The sequence below is a fragment of the Saccoglossus kowalevskii genome, chromosome 19, assembly GCF_978046115.1.
Source record: "Saccoglossus kowalevskii chromosome 19, keSacKowa6.1, whole genome shotgun sequence".
NCBI lineage: Eukaryota > Metazoa > Hemichordata > Enteropneusta > Harrimaniidae > Saccoglossus > Saccoglossus kowalevskii.
In genome coordinates, this window is record NC_140659.1 from 32936234 (window position 1) to 32953852 (window position 17619).

The 17619-nt window shown below is 40.2% G+C and overlaps 1 protein-coding gene across 1 annotated transcript in view; it reads right to left on the reverse strand.

Moving 5' to 3' along the window:
* LOC102805467 (set1/Ash2 histone methyltransferase complex subunit ASH2-like) overlaps nucleotides 1–17619 on the reverse strand; it is a 67873-nt gene that overhangs the window by 25927 nt on the left and 24327 nt on the right. Inside the window, exons 7-9 of the mRNA XM_085493808.1 lie at nucleotides 15494–15583; nucleotides 15205–15310; nucleotides 15004–15097 (exon numbers count right to left, since the gene is read on the reverse strand). Coding sequence (XP_085349934.1) covers nucleotides 15004–15097; nucleotides 15205–15310; nucleotides 15494–15583 — 290 coding nt within the window. The remainder of the gene's footprint in view (nucleotides 1–15003; nucleotides 15098–15204; nucleotides 15311–15493; nucleotides 15584–17619) is intronic.

Sequence of the window (17619 nt, forward strand, 5' to 3'; positions counted from 1 at the left end):
CATGCATACCCAGTCAAAAGTCTAATCCCTGACACATGTACAAGTTGAGGCAACATTGGAACATGCATACCCAGTCAAAAGTCTAATCCCTGACACATGTACAAGATGAGGCAACATTGGAACACGCATACCCAGTCAAAAGTCTAATCCTTGACACATGTACAAGTTGAGGCAACATTGGAACACGCATACCCAGTCAAAAGTCTAATCCCTGACACATGTACAAGTTGAGGCAACATTGGAACACGCATACCCAGTCAAAAGTCTAATCCCTGACACATGTACAAGTTGAGGCAACATTGGAACACGCATACCCAGTCAAAAGTCTAATCCCTGACACATGTACAAGTTGAGGCAACATTGGAACATGCATACCCAGTCAACAGTCTAATCCCGACACATGTACAAGTTGAATCAACATAGGAACACGCATACCCAGTCAAAAGTCTAATCCCGACACATGTACAAGTTGAATCAACATAGGAACACGCATACCCAGTCAAAAGTCTAATCCCTGACACATGTACAAGATGAGGCAATATAGGACACGCATACCCAGTCAAAAGTCTAATCCCTGCCACATGTACAAGTTGAGGCAACATTGGAACACGCATACCGAGTCAACAGTCTAATCCCTGACACATGTACAAGTTGAGGCAACATTGGAACACGCATACCCAGTCAAAAGTCTAATCCCTGACACATGTACAAGTTGAATCAACATAGGAACACGCATACCCAGTCAAAAGTCTAATCCCTGACACATGTACAAGTTGAGGCAACATTGAAACACGCATACCCAGTCAACAGTCTAATCCCTGACACATGTACAAGTTGAGGCAACATTGGAACACGCATACCCAGTCAACAGTCTAATCCCTGACACATGTACAAGATGAGGCAACATTGGAACACGCATACCCAGTCAAAAGTCTAATCCCTGACACATGTACAAGTTGAATCAACATAGGAACACGCATACCCAGTCAAAAGTCTAATCCCTGACACATGTACAAGATGAGGCAACATTGGAACACGCATACCCAGTCAAAAGTCTAATCCCTGACACATGTACAAGTTGAGGCAACATTGGAACACGCATACCCAGTCAAAAGTCTAATCCCTGACACATGTACAAGTTGAGGCAACATTGGAACACGCATACCCAGTCAAAAGTCTAATCCCTGACACATGTACAAGATGAGGCAATATAGGACACGCATACCCAGTCAAAAGTCTAATCCCTGACACATGTACAAGTTGAGGCAACATTGGAACATGCATACCCAGTCAACAGTCTAATCCCGACACATGTACAAGTTGAATCAACATAGGAACACGCATACCCAGTCAAAAGTCTAATCCCGACACATGTACAAGTTGAATCAACATAGGAACACGCATACCCAGTCAAAAGTCTAATCCCTGACACATGTACAAGATGAGGCAATATAGGACACGCATACCCAGTCAAAAGTCTAATCCCTGCCACATGTACAAGTTGAGGCAACATTGGAACACGCATACCGAGTCAACAGTCTAATCCCTGACACATGTACAAGTTGAGGCAACATTGGAACTTGCATACCCAGTCAACAGTCTAATCCCTGACACATGTACAAGTTGAGGCAACATTGGAACACGCATACCCAGTCAAAAGTCTAATCCCTGACACATGTACAAGTTGAGGCAACATTGGAACACGCATACCCAGTCAACAGTCTAATCCCTGACACATGTACAAGTTGAGGCAACATTGGAACTTGCATACCCAGTCAACAGTCTAATCCCTGACACATGTACAAGTTGAGGCAACATTGGAACTTGCATACCCAGTCAACAGTCTAATCCCTGACACATGTACAAGTTGAGGCAACATTGGAACACGCATACCCAGTCAAAAGTCTAATCCCTGACACATGTACAAGTTGAGGCAACATTGGAACATGCATACCCAGTCAACAGTCTAATCCCTGACACATGTACAAGTTGAGGCAACATTGGAACACGCATACCCAGTCAAAAGTCTAATCCCTGACACATGTACAAGTTGAGGCAACATTGGAACTTGCATACCCAGTCAACAGTCTAATCCCTGACACATGTACAAGTTGAGGCAACATTGGAACACGCATACCCAGTCAAAAGTCTAATCCCTGACACATGTACAAGATGAGGCAATATAGGACACGCATACCCAGTCAAAAGTCTAATCCCTGACACATGTACAAGTTGAGGCAACATTGGAACATGCATACCCAGTCAACAGTCTAATCCCGACACATGTACAAGTTGAATCAACATAGGAACACGCATACCCAGTCAAAAGTCTAATCCCGACACATGTACAAGTTGAATCAACATAGGAACACGCATACCCAGTCAAAAGTCTAATCCCTGACACATGTACAAGATGAGGCAATATAGGACACGCATACCCAGTCAAAAGTCTAATCCCTGCCACATGTACAAGTTGAGGCAACATTGGAACACGCATACCGAGTCAACAGTCTAATCCCTGACACATGTACAAGTTGAGGCAACATTGGAACTTGCATACCCAGTCAACAGTCTAATCCCTGACACATGTACAAGTTGAGGCAACATTGGAACACGCATACCCAGTCAAAAGTCTAATCCCTGACACATGTACAAGTTGAGGCAACATTGGAACACGCATACCCAGTCAACAGTCTAATCCCTGACACATGTACAAGTTGAGGCAACATTGGAACTTGCATACCCAGTCAACAGTCTAATCCCTGACACATGTACAAGTTGAGGCAACATTGGAACACGCATACCCAGTCAAAAGTCTAATCCCTGACACATGTACAAGTTGAGGCAACATTGGAACATGCATACCCAGTCAACAGTCTAATCCCTGACACATGTACAAGTTGAGGCAACATTGGAACACGCATACCCAGTCAAAAGTCTAATCCCTGACACATGTACAAGTTGAGGCAACATTGGAACTTGCATACCCAGTCAACAGTCTAATCCCTGACACATGTACAAGTTGAGGCAACATTGGAACACGCATACCCAGTCAAAAGTCTAATCCCTGACACATGTACAAGTTGAGGCAACATTGGAACACGCATACCCAGTCAACAGTCTAATCCCTGACACATGTACTAGTTGAGGCAACATTGGAACACGCATACCCAGTCAAAAGTCTAATCCCTGACACATGTACAAGTTGAGGCAACATTGGAACATGCATACCCAGTCAACAGTCTAATCCCTGACACATGTACAAGTTGAGGCAACATTGGAACACGCATACCCAGTCAAAAGTCTAATCCCTGACACATGTACTAGTTGAGGCAACATTGGACATGCATACCCAGTCAAAAGTCTAATCCCTGACACACTGATAAATGTTGACATTTACCACGCCCGCACTGAACGCCGTAAAGCTGAACGGACGTGGCGGCGAACTGGTTTAACTGTCCATCGCCAAATCTACAAATCTAAACGAAATAAAGTTAATGATCTTATTGATGTATCACGTAGGAGTTATTTCGCTGATAAGATCGCGGATTGTAATGGTGACCAAAGAAAACTGTTTTCCATCGTAAATGGTCTTCTAGGCTCGACAAATAATTTGAATGCGTTGCCGATTCACGATAACAAAATAAATTTAGCGAATCGTTTTAGCATGTTTTTCGTGGATAAGATTAAGAAAATCAATCAAGGACTAAATCTAAATTTATTGAATGGAAACCGTTTTAACGAACTGCATGATGAATTGAAATGTTTTGAACCAGCCACGGAGGATGAAATAATTAAAATTATAAAAAAATCGTCGTCGGCTTCGTGCGATTTGGACTGTTTACCCACTAATATATTAAAAGATGAAAAGATCCTTTCTATCCTGCTTTCACCTATAACAGATATCATAAATGAATCACTTCGCACTGGAAGTGTTCCTGAGAAAATGAAATGTGCGCTGATTAAACCTCTGCTCAAGAAAGCATCGTTGGATTCAAACATGCTGAAAAATTATCGACCGATTTCTAATTTGTCTTTTATATCTAAGTCCTTGAACGTGTCGTTGCATCCAGAGTGAAACAACATTTAGAGAATTATTCGTTGTATGAAGAGTTTCAATCAGCGTATCGGACCGCACATAGCACTGAAACGGCTCTTTTGCGGGTCGCTAACGATGTACTATGCAGTATTGATAATTCTAAGAATTCAGTTGCTCTCGTACTTTTGGATCTTTCAGCCGCTTTTGATACTGTGAATCACAGGATTCTCATCGATAGGTTGAGATCAAATTTTGGTTTAAATGGTCTCATCATCAAATGGTTTGAGTCGTATTTGAGTAACCGCATTCAAAAAGTGAAAATTGGAAATGTATTTTCTGATATGACGTCTATATTAGTAACCGGTGTTCCACAGGGCTCCGTCTTAGGGCCATTATTGTTCTCAATGTACATGCGTCCATTGGGCGAGTTATTGCGACGTCACGGCGTAAAATATCATTTTTACGCCGATGACACACAGATTTATTTATCGGTTTCTGAAGATGATCAAATTCGCGCCCGGGTGATACTTCAGACATGTATTCAAGATGTTAGCGATTGGATGTCTTGTAATTTCCTACTTTTGAATGTGTCGAAAACTGAATTTGTGTGCATGTCGTCTCGGAGATTCTCACAAGACTCGTGTCCTTTGTCTAGTATCGCAATTGGTGAAGAATTGGTTAGTGCTTCGTCAAGTGCTAGAAACTTAGGTGTCTTGTTTGATTCGCAGCTGTCTATGGAAACACACATTTCTACTATTTGTAGATCTGGATATTCCCATCTAAGAAATATTAATCGTATTCGTAAATCATTATCCCAATCTGATACTGAAAAGTTGGTACATGCTTTCATATCTTCTCGCTTAGACAGCTGTAATTCACTATTGTCTGGTCTCCCTGTAACTAAGATAAAACCTCTTATTCGTGTACAAAATGCAGCAGCCCGCCTTGTCACTCGTGCTCGAAAATATGACCACATTACAGACATTTTTATTAAACTTCATTGGTTACCAGTTGTACAAAGAATCAATTTCAAATTACTTTTACTAGTGTATAAATCTTTGTATGGTTTTGCCCCAAATTATCTATGTGAATTAATCGAATTTTATGTACCGAGTTGTAGTTTAAGATCTGAATCGAAGTTTCTTATTAAAACTCGTCAGATGTGTAGTAAAAAGTCCAAGGTGTTATACAAAGACCGTGCTTTTGAAAATTTAGGTCCTAAACTTTTTAATGAATTACCTCTGTCTGTTCGTTCTAGTCCTTCAGTAGACATTTTTAAATCCAGACTGAAAACGCACTTATTTAAATGTGCTTTTAATATTTGACTGATTGTTTATTGTATCAGCGCCTTTGATCTTCATATGTTGGAATTGTTGCGCTTAATTAAATAGAGTTATTATTATTATTATTATTATTATGTACAAGTTGAGGCAACATTGGAACACGCATACCCAGTCAAAAGTCTAATCCCTGACACATGTACAAGTTGAGGCAACATTGGAACACGCATACCCAGTCAACAGTCTAATCCCTGACACATGTACAAGTTGAATCAACATAGGAACACACATACCCAGTCAAAAGTCTAATCCCTGACACATGTACAAGTTGAGGCAACATAGGAACACGCATACCCAGTCAACAGTCTAATCCCTGACACATGTACAAGTTGAATCAACATAGGAACACGCATACCCAGTCAAAAGTCTAATCCCTGACACATGTACAAGTTGAGGCAACATTGGAACACGCATACCCAGTCAAAAGTCTAATCCCTGACACATGTACAAGTTGAGGCAACATAGGAACACGCATACCCAGTCAACAGTCTAATCTGTGACACATGTACAAGTTGAGGCAACATTGGAACACGCATACCCAGTCAAAAGTCTAATCCCTGACACATGTACAAGTTGAGGCAACATAGGAACACGCATACCCAGTCAAAAGTCTAATCCCTGACACATGTACAAGTTGAGGCAACATTGGAACACGCATACCCAGTCAAAAGTCTAATCCCTGACACATGTACAAGTTGAGGCAACATTGGAACACGCATACCGAGTCAACAGTCTAATCCCTGACACATGTACAAGTTGAGGCAACATTGGAACACGCATACCCAGTCAACAGTCTAATCCTTGACACATGTACAAGTTGAGGCAACATTGGAACACGCATACCCAGTCAAAAGTCTAATCCCTGACACATGTACAAGTTGAGGCAACATTGGAACACGCATACCCAGTCAAAAGTCTAATCCCTGACACATGTACAAGTTGAGGCAACATTGGAACACGCATACCCAGTCAAAAGTCTAATCCTTGACACATGTACAAGTTGAGGCAACATTGGAACATGCATACCCAGTCAAAAGTCTAATCCCTGACACATGTACAAGATGAGGCAATATAGGAACACGCATACCCAGTCAAAAGTCTAATCCCTGACACATGTACAAGTTGAGGCAACATTGGAACACGCATACCCAGTCAAAAGTCTAATCCTTGACACATGTACAAGTTGAGGCAACATTGGAACATGCATACCCAGTCAAAAGTCTAATCCCTGACACATGTACAAGATGAGGCAATATAGGAACACGCATACCCAGTCAAAAGTCTAATCCCTGACACATGTACAAGATGAGGCAATATAGGAACACGCATACCCAGTCAACAGTCTAATCCCTGACACATGTACAAGTTGAGGCAACATTGGAACTTGCATACCCAGTCAACAGTCTAATCCCTGACACATGTACAAGTTGAATCAACATTGGAACACACATACCCAGTCAAAAGTCTAATCCCTGACACATGTACTAGTTGAGGCAACATTGGAACACACATACCCAGTCAAAAGTCTAATCCCTGACACATGTACTAGTTGAGGCAACATTGGAACATGCATACCCAGTCAAAAGTCTAATCCCTGACACATGTACAAGTTGAGGCAACATTGGAACATGCATACCCAGTCAAAAGTCTAATCCCTGACACATGTACAAGATGAGGCAACATTGGAACACGCATACCCAGTCAAAAGTCTAATCCTTGACACATGTACAAGTTGAGGCAACATTGGAACACGCATACCCAGTCAACAGTCTAATCCCTGACACATGTACTAGTTGAGGCAACATAGGAACATGCATACCCAGTCAAAAGTCTAATCCCTGACACATGTACAAGTTGAGGCAACATTGAAACACGCATACCCAGTCAACAGTCTAATCCCTGACACATGTACAAGTTGAGGCAACATTGGAACACGCATACCCAGTCAAAAGTCTAATCCCTGACGCATGTACAAGTTGAGGCAACATTGGAACACGCATACCCAGTCAAAAGTCTAATCCCTGACACATGTACAAGTTGAGGCAACATTGGAACACGCATACCCAGTCAAAAGTCTAATCCCTGACACATGTACAAGTTGAGGCAACATTGGAACATGCATACCCAGTCAAAAGTCTAATCCCTGACACATGTACAAGTTGAATCAACATAGGAACACGCATACCCAGTCAAAAGTCTAATCCCTGACACATGTACAAGTTGAGGCAACATAGGAACATGCATACCCAGTCAACAGTCTAATCCCTGACACATGTACAAGTTGAGGCAACATAGGAACACGCATACCCAGTCAAAAGTCTAATCCCTGACACATGTACAAGTTGAATCAACATAGGAACATGCATACCCAGTCAACAGTCTAATCCCTGACACATGTACAAGTTGAGGCAACATAGGAACACGCATACCCAGTCAAAAGTCTAATCCCTGACACATGTACAAGTTGAGGCAACATTGGAACACGCATACCCAGTCAAAAGTCTAATCCCTGACACATGTACAAGTTGAGGCAACATTGGAACACGCATACCCAGTCAAAAGTCTAATCCCTGACACATGTACAAGTTGAGGCAACATAGGAACATGCATACCCAGTCAAAAGTCTAATCCCTGACACATGTACAAGTTGAGGCAACATTGGAACACGCATACCCAGTCAAAAGTCTAATCCCTGACACATGTACAAGTTGAGGCAACATAGGAACATGCATACCCAGTCAAAAGTCTAATCCCTGACACATGTACAAGATGAGGCAATATAGGACATGCATACCCAGTCAAAAGTCTAATCCCTGACACATGTACAAGTTGAGGCAACATTGGAACACGCATACCCAGTCAAAATCTAATCCCTGACACATGTACAAGTTGAGGCAACATAGGAACATGCATACCCAGTCAAAAGTCTAATCCCTGACACATGTACAAGTTGAGGCAATATAGGAACACGCATACCCAGTCAAAAGTCTAATCCCTGACACATGTACAAGATGAGGCAACATTGGAACACGCATACCCAGTCAAAATCTAATCCCTGACACATGTACAAGTTGAGGCAACATAGGAACATGCATACCCAGTCAAAAGTCTAATCCCTGACACATGTACAAGTTGAGGCAATATAGGAACACGCATACCCAGTCAAAAGTCTAATCCCTGACACATGTACAAGTTGAGGCAACATTGGAACACGCATACCCAGTCAAAAGTCTAATCCCTGACACATGTACAAGTTGAGGCAACATTGGAACACGCATACCCAGTCAACAGTCTAATCCCTGACACATGTACAAGTTGAATCAACATTGGAACACGCATACCCAGTCAAAAGTCTAATCCCTGACACATGTACAAGTTGAGGCAACATTGGAACACGCATACCCAGTCAAAATCTAATCCCTGACACATGTACAAGTTGAGGCAACATAGGAACATGCATACCCAGTCAAAAGTCTAATCCCTGACACATGTACAAGTTGAGGCAACATAGGAACATGCATACCCAGTCAAAAGTCTAATCCCTGACACATGTACAAGTTGAGGCAACATTGGAACACGCATACCCAGTCAAAAGTCTAATCCCTGACACATGTACAAGTTGAGGCAACATTGGAACACGCATACCCAGTCAAAATCTAATCCCTGACACATGTACAAGTTGAGGCAACATAGGAACATGCATACCCAGTCAAAAGTCTAATCCCTGACACATGTACAAGTTGAGGCAACATAGGAACATGCATACCCAGTCAAAAGTCTAATCCCTGACACATGTACAAGTTGAGGCAACATTGGAACACGCATACCCAGTCAAAAGTCTAATCCCTGACACATGTACAAGTTGAGGCAACATAGGAACATGCATACCCAGTCAAAAGTCTAATCCCTGACACATGTACAAGTTGAGGCAACATAGGAACACGCATACCCAGTCAACAGTCTAATCCCTGACACATGTACAAGTTGAGGCAACATAGGAACATGCATACCCAGTCAAAAGTCTAATCCCTGACACATGTACAAGTTGAGGCAACATTGGAACACGCATACCCAGTCAAAAGTCTAATCCCTGACACATGTACAAGTTGAGGCAACATAGGAACATGCATACCCAGTCAAAAGTCTAATCCCTGACACATGTACAAGTTGAGGCAACATAGGAACACGCATACCCAGTCAACAGTCTAATCCCTGACACATGTACAAGTTGAGGCAACATAGGAACATGCATACCCAGTCAACAGTCTAATCCCTGACACATGTACAAGTTGAGGCAACATAGGAACATGCATACCCAGTCAAAAGTCTAATCCCTGACACATGTACAAGTTGAGGCAACATAGGAACATGCATACCCAGTCAAAATCTAATCCCTGACACATGTACAAGTTGAGGCAACATAGGAACATGCATACCCAGTCAAAAGTCTAATCCCTGACACATGTACAAGTTGAGGCAACATAGGAACATGCATACCCAGTCAAAAGTCTAATCCCTGACACATGTACAAGTTGAGGCAACATAGGAACACGCATACCCAGTCAACAGTCTAATCCCTGACACATGTACAAGTTGAGGCAACATTGGAACATGCATACCCAGTCAAAAGTCTAATCCCTGACGCATGTACAAGTTGAGGCAACATTGGAACACGCATACCCAGTCAAAAGTCTAATCCCTGACACATGTACAAGTTGAGGCAACATTGGAACATGCATACCCAGTCAAAAGTCTAATCCCTGACACATGTACAAGTTGAGGCAACATTGGAACACGCATACCCAGTCAAAAGTTTAATCCCTGACACATGTACAAGATGAGGCAACATTGGAACACGCATACCCAGTCAAAAGTCTAATCCCTGACACATGTACAAGTTGAGGCAACATTGGAACATGCATACCCAGTCAAAAGTCTAATCCCTGACACATGTACAAGTTGAGGCAACATTGGAACACGCATACCCAGTCAAAAGTTTAATCCCTGACACATGTACAAGATGAGGCAACATTGGAACACGCATACCCAGTCAAAAGTCTAATCCCTGACACATGTACAAGATGAGGCAAAATAGGAACACGCATACCCAGTCAAAAGTCTAATCCCTGACACATGTACAAGTTGAGGCAACATTGGAACACGCATACCCAGTCAAAAGTCTAATCCCTGACACATGTACAAGTTGAGGCAACATAGGAACACGCATACCCAGTCAACAGTCTAATCCCTGACACATGTACAAGTTGAGGCAACATTGGAACATGCATACCCAGTCAAAAGTCTAATCCCTGACACATGTACAAGTTGAGGCAACATTGGAACATGCATACCCAGTGAACAGTCTAATCCCTGACACATGTACAAGTTGAATCAACATTGGAACACGCATACCCAGTCAAAAGTCTAATCCCTGACACATGTACAAGTTGAGGCAACATTGGAACACGCATACCCAGTCAAAAGTCTAATCCCTGACACATGTACAAGTTGAGGCAACATTGGAACATGCATACCCAGTCAAAAGTCTAATCCCTGACACATGTACAAGATGAGGCAATATAGGAACACGCATACCCAGTCAAAAGTCTAATCCCTGACACATGTACAAGTTGAGGCAACATTGGAACATGCATACCCAGTCAAAAGTCTAATCCCTGACACATGTACAAGTTGAGGCAACATTGGAACATGCATACCCAGTCAAAAGTCTAATCCCTGACACATGTACAAGTTGAGGCAACATTGGAACACGCATACCCAGTCAAAAGTCTAATCCCTGACACATGTACAAGTTGAGGCAACATAGGAACACGCATACCCAGTCAACAGTCTAATCCCTGACACATGTACAAGTTGAGGCAACATTGGAACATGCATACCCAGTCAACAGTCTAATCCCTGACACATGTACAAGTTGAATCAACATTGGAACACGCATACCCAGTCAACAGTCTAATCCCTGACACATGTACAAGTTGAGGCAACATAGGAACACGCATACCCAGTCAACAGTCTAATCCCTGACACATGTACAAGTTGAGGCAACATTGGAACACGCATACCCAGTCAAAAGTCTAATCCCTGACACATGTACAAGATGAGGCAACATTGGAACATGCATACCCAGTGAACAGTCTAATCCCTGACACATGTACAAGTTGAATCAACATTGGAACACGCATACCCAGTCAAAAGTCTAATCCCTGACACATGTACAAGTTGAGGCAACATTGGAACACGCATACCCAGTCAAAAGTCTAATCCCTGACACATGTACTAGTTGAGGCAACATTGGAACACGCATACCCAGTCAAAAGTCTAATCCCTGACACATGTACAAGTTGAGGCAACATTGGAACATGCATACCCAGTGAACAGTCTAATCCCTGACACATGTACAAGTTGAATCAACATTGGAACACGCATACCCAGTCAAAAGTCTAATCCCTGACACATGTACAAGTTGAGGCAACATTGGAACATGCATACCCAGTCAAAAGTCTAATCCCTGACACATGTACAAGTTGAGGCAACATAGGAACACGCATACCCAGTGAACAGTCTAATCCCTGACACATGTACAAGTTGAGGCAACATTGGAACATGCATACCCAGTGAACAGTCTAATCCCTGACACATGTACAAGTTGAATCAACATTGGAACACGCATACCCAGTCAAAAGTCTAATCCCTGACACATGTACAAGTTGAGGCAACATTGGAACATGCATACCCAGTCAAAAGTCTAATCCCTGACACATGTACAAGTTGAGGCAACATTGGAACATGCATACCCAGTCAAAAGTCTAATCCCTGACACATGTACAAGTTGAGGCAACATAGGAACACGCATACCCAGTCAAAAGTCTAATCCCTGACACATGTACAAGTTGAGGCAACATAGGAACATGCATACCCAGTCAAAAGTCTAATCCCTGACACATGTACAAGTTGAGGCAACATTGGAACATGCATACCCAGTCAAAAGTCTAATCCCTGACACATGTACAAGTTGAGGCAACATTGGAACATGCATACCCAGTCAAAAGTCTAATCCCTGACACATGTACAAGTTGAATCAACATTGGAACACGCATACCCAGTCAAAAGTCTAATCCCTGACACATGTACAAGTTGAGGCAACATAGGAACACGCATACCCAGTCAAAAGTCTAATCCCTGACACATGTACAAGTTGAATCAACATAGGAACACGCATACCGAGTCAACAGTCTAATCCCTGACACATGTACAAGTTGAGGCAACATTGGAACACGCATACCCAGTCAAAAGTCTAATCCCTGACACATGTACAAGTTGAGGCAACATAGGAACACGCATACCCAGTCAAAAGTCTAATCCCTGACACATGTACAAGTTGAGGCAACATAGGAACACGCATACCCAGTCAAAAGTCTAATCCCTGACACATGTACAAGTTGAATCAACATAGGAACACGCATACCCAGTCAAAAGTCTAATCCCTGACACATGTACAAGTTGAATCAACATAGGAACACACATACCCAGTCAACAGTCTAATCCCTGACACATGTACAAGTTGAGGCAACATAGGAACATGCATACCCAGTCAAAAGTCTAATCCCTGACACATGTACAAGTTGAGGCAACATTGGAACACGCATACCCAGTCAACAGTCTAATCTGTGACACATGTACAAGTTGAGGCAACATTGGAACACGCATACCGAGTCAACAGTCTAATCCCTGACACATGTACAAGATGAGGCAATATAGGAACACGCATACCCAGTCAAAAGTCTAATCCATGACACATGTACAAGTTGAGGCAACATTGGAACACGCATACCCAGTCAAAAGTCTAATCTGTGACACATGTACAAGTTGATGCAATATAGGAACATGCATACATGAATACCTTCCCGATACAAGCATTTCATGAACAAATACACTCAAATTTATTGTGGATTCTATCTGTGAAAAATATATTGAAACAAGTCATTGAAAATGACACAGTCCCCGTAAAATTTTTTTAAAGTTCTCTTTGTGCTCGTCATATCAAAGCGGAGGGGTTGTCGCGAGCATGTCCTTGAAACTTGAGTTCCAAGTGGCGTATACAACAGATTGTTTATTTACATCAAAACACGTGTTCTGTGTAGTAGTAATATGGCCAAAATTAAACAGCCGTTATTCGGCCATCTTTGATCTGATTATGAAACACACTGATATGTATGATGTATGTGCCAAATACAAATGAAAATGGTACATAAATTGCGGAAATATAGTAGTAAGGCCAAAAAGTCAATCGGCCATCCTTGACCAGATTTTGAAACAAATTGTCATGAACATGCATCCTAACATGTATAAAGTACATGTATGTGCCAAATTTGAATGAAAACTAACAGAGCACGTCCAATATACCGCATAAAAAAAACAAAAAACAAGATGCCTGCCAGTCGACCATCTTTGATCCAATTGCGAAATAAATCGTCATGGACATGTATCCTAACATGTATAATCTATGTACCAAGTTTGAATGACAACTGACAAAGCATGTCCAAAATAGAATACTGTAAAATGACTAATTTTCACTGGGTTTAAATTTCACCGATTAATCATTTCAGGCATATTCAGTGGGTTTTAAATTCACGGTTTCGTCATTTAGATAATGTGTTCTATGCTAAATTTTACATATTCACTGGGTTTTAATTTAGCGCATTTTCCAGTCAGTGAAATAAGCTAAATTAAAACCCAGTGAATAATTACCCCCTTTACAGTATTTTCAAAAAAAACAAGATGGCTGCCAGTCGGCCATTTTGAATCGAATCGCTGAACCACTGCATGTGCATATGTCCCACATAAAGTACGAGGCACATGCAAAGAATGAACGGAATCGGTCCAAGGGATTCTGAGATATGATTCCGGATGGACGCACAGAAGCACGGACGGATGGACGGACAGAGACCGAATTATAAGTCCCTGTTTTTGAACTTCGTCCGAACGGGGACTAATAAGAGAATCTACAAGAAAATTAATATTTTATTGTCATCAAATTCTAAAGTTATTTATAAAACATTAACAGAAAACTACGGTATATAAATTTCAGGAGACAAAATATAAAGAAAGAAAATTCAAGTAACAAGTAAAACAATTTAGCAATTGAGAAAGCCAAAGACACCGTTAAAAAAAAAATTTGTAAACAATGCTTGCTAAGTGAGATTGAAGATGAATTGCACTTTTTACTCCTTTCCCTTAAATATCATTTAGACTAACAAAAAACCCTGGCAAATATTTGAATTCTAAGCTAAAATCACCAATTCATTCAAGAATCTTATAAATCTACTTAAAATAGAGTTGAGATGATCAAAAGCATTAGAAGTGTTGTAAACCGATGCTTCACAACAAGAAATGAAATTGCATAATTTTTCTTTTGATGTTACTTGTACTACTTTTTAGTTTTAGTTACCCATATATTTATTGCTAACAACTCATAAAAATGTTCTATTTCTATAAAGATGCAATAAACTATTACTACTTCTATCCCTGATACATGTACCACAACATAGGAACACACACACATCAAGTCAATGACACACGAGTATAAAAACAGAGTGATCTTACCCTCTGGATTTTTTAGAAGTTGTGCTCGTCAGGCTGCTATCTTGAGTTTTTCGTTTTGCACCCCTACTTTTTCCCAGTGATAACAATAAGGTACCTAAAAAAGCAACCACAATTGCACTTAAGCAGTTTTTTTTTCTGAAACCACTTGAATATGTAAGCATCCATTTATAAGATATATAAAATAGAATAATTAGAACGTACCATTGGAACCAATTGATGATCCTAATTTCTGGCCATTATCTGAAGCCTTGTAGGAACTTGTTAACTTCACATTAGGCTCATAATTAGGAACAATATTAATTAAGTTCTGAAGAAAACAAACATATTAATCTTAATACAAGATTTGAATGAATTTGAGTCAGATCGCATGACAATTGACAAGCTAATTGTGTTTGCACCAACAAGTCACATGTGAGAAAGAGCAAACAATGAGCTATTGCAGTGTTGACAAGTAAGACTTTTACAGTAGTTGTGACAATAATTACAATACCTTATCAATTAGACCAAACATTGGATATTCTCTAGGATCTCCTTCCCCATCCAGTTTCTCTTGACAAATAAATATATCACTGTCTTTAATCTGTAAAACCAAACAAAGTATCAAAGCTTTCTTATTCAAGACATTGACAAACATAAAAGTAACATTTGAGTGCTGTAAAGATAGCCTTATTTTTACTATATTACAAGCTCCTATCAAATATCATAAATGAGTTGATTATCTTGAATTGAATTTCAGAGGGGAAACACTTTCCAATGTAACCCCATCCCTCACCCGAAATCAAACCCTAACCCTCCAGACCCCCAAATCAAGAGGGGCATATACAATTTGAGGGGGCAATAGAGATTAGGGGTCAAGTTAAAGTGCCTGTGAAATGGCTGCTATTTTCTTGCCTAAAATCATTCATTGGTTCATAAATATTATTAATTTTATGTTTTTGAGCATAAAATATTTTTTTAAAGTGCAAAAATGCGTTTCAAACTCAGTCTACTCGTTTCAAGTCTATGGCAACTTTGTTTTTGTGTGTTTTAAAACGAGGCTCCTCATTACATTAGCTTCTCATTCGCATATAGAAATTCCACTGTGACGTAAGAAAGGGAACTTGCTGGGCAGCTTGCATTGCCGATATGTATATATAAGGCACTCTTCATGTACAGTTTTCTCATCTATGACTAAATTGCCACTTATGTACTTGTTGAACAATAATGAACACATAATATCAAGTTTGTCGCATAGGGTTGAGTTAGATGCAGAATACCGGATTCTGCCGTAAATTCGTCCAGGGTCGTTAACAGCTGTTTGAGTTTTTTAGAAAATAAAATGGACTAAGAAATTTGTCAGCAGTTTTTTTAAGGTGTTATTTTAATCTTTTCTGAAGCCTAAAAGTTTCACTTTAGTCATTGACGCCTATTCAAGAGTATTGATGTTTATTGCGACTAGCATCAATAGGTAAGCTTTGTTTTGACAATGTGCTGTTATCGCTGTAAACAATGTTAAATTATTCTTCAAATGCTCAGTTAATCTTTCGAAAAAAATTCCGCTTTCCTATCAAAATCCAAGCCAAATGATCATACAACAACATCAGCAAATCTCTTCCGTAGTGTGTTCAGTAACATCAACATATTTAAATGAGCTATGGTAATTTGAACACGTTGGCATCATCCATCATTTTCATTCATAAGGTCAAAGAACACCGTCTCAGATCAAAACATTGCGGATATTCATTTCTACAGCATCGAATGTTGAAAATGCGATCAAAATCATTCTCATTATGAAATAAGTTGAAATTTATTTGCATTTCATAACCATTACTTGGTTATTATAATCATTACTTGGTAATAATCAACAATTTTGAAACGCAGCATAGACCCGATTAAGCTTCCTCGATCATTTGCTACTAAGCAATACAGTAGTTGTGTTCGTTTATATTTTAGAATATAAATGTTAAAGAATAAGAGCAAGGTGTATTGAATTGAATAAAAACAATAAATTGAGAAATAAATATATTGATAAGTTGCATATTTATATTGTTATGTATTGAGACAATAAACACATGAAATACCAATTTATTGGTCAATTTCAAAATTTGTCAAACAAGCAGCCTCTCGGCTGAGATAGCTCCACTGTTAGCAATGAACATTTCAATTAAGAACTCAAGATATCACTTTTTATCAAAAATATTCACCAAAAATAGAGAATTTGAGATTTCAACATGAAATGAACAAATCTGAGAAAGAACCATCCAAGGTACTTGCATATCAAATTTGAAAACATTCTGATTTGCGGTTTTGAAGAAGAAGTTGAAATTGTAAAGTTGAGGACGACGGACAATCAGTAATATGAACAGCTCCGCTGTGTCGACTTTGTTGACAGCAGAGCTAAAAAGTAGATAAATAAATACTATCTACTTTTACTCTTTCAGGTAACAAGAAGGGTTTGATGACGTTTTTTGAATAAAGCATTCTCTGTCTCATTCAGAATATGTACGATTCAAAAGCCTAAGTGTAGAGGGACAAGTTTGACTGATTATGAGTGTACACTGTAGAATTTACAGGTAAAATTTGCCCCATACATTGTCCTTATTACCCCTAATCAGATCCATTGAATTGTGTTTCCGA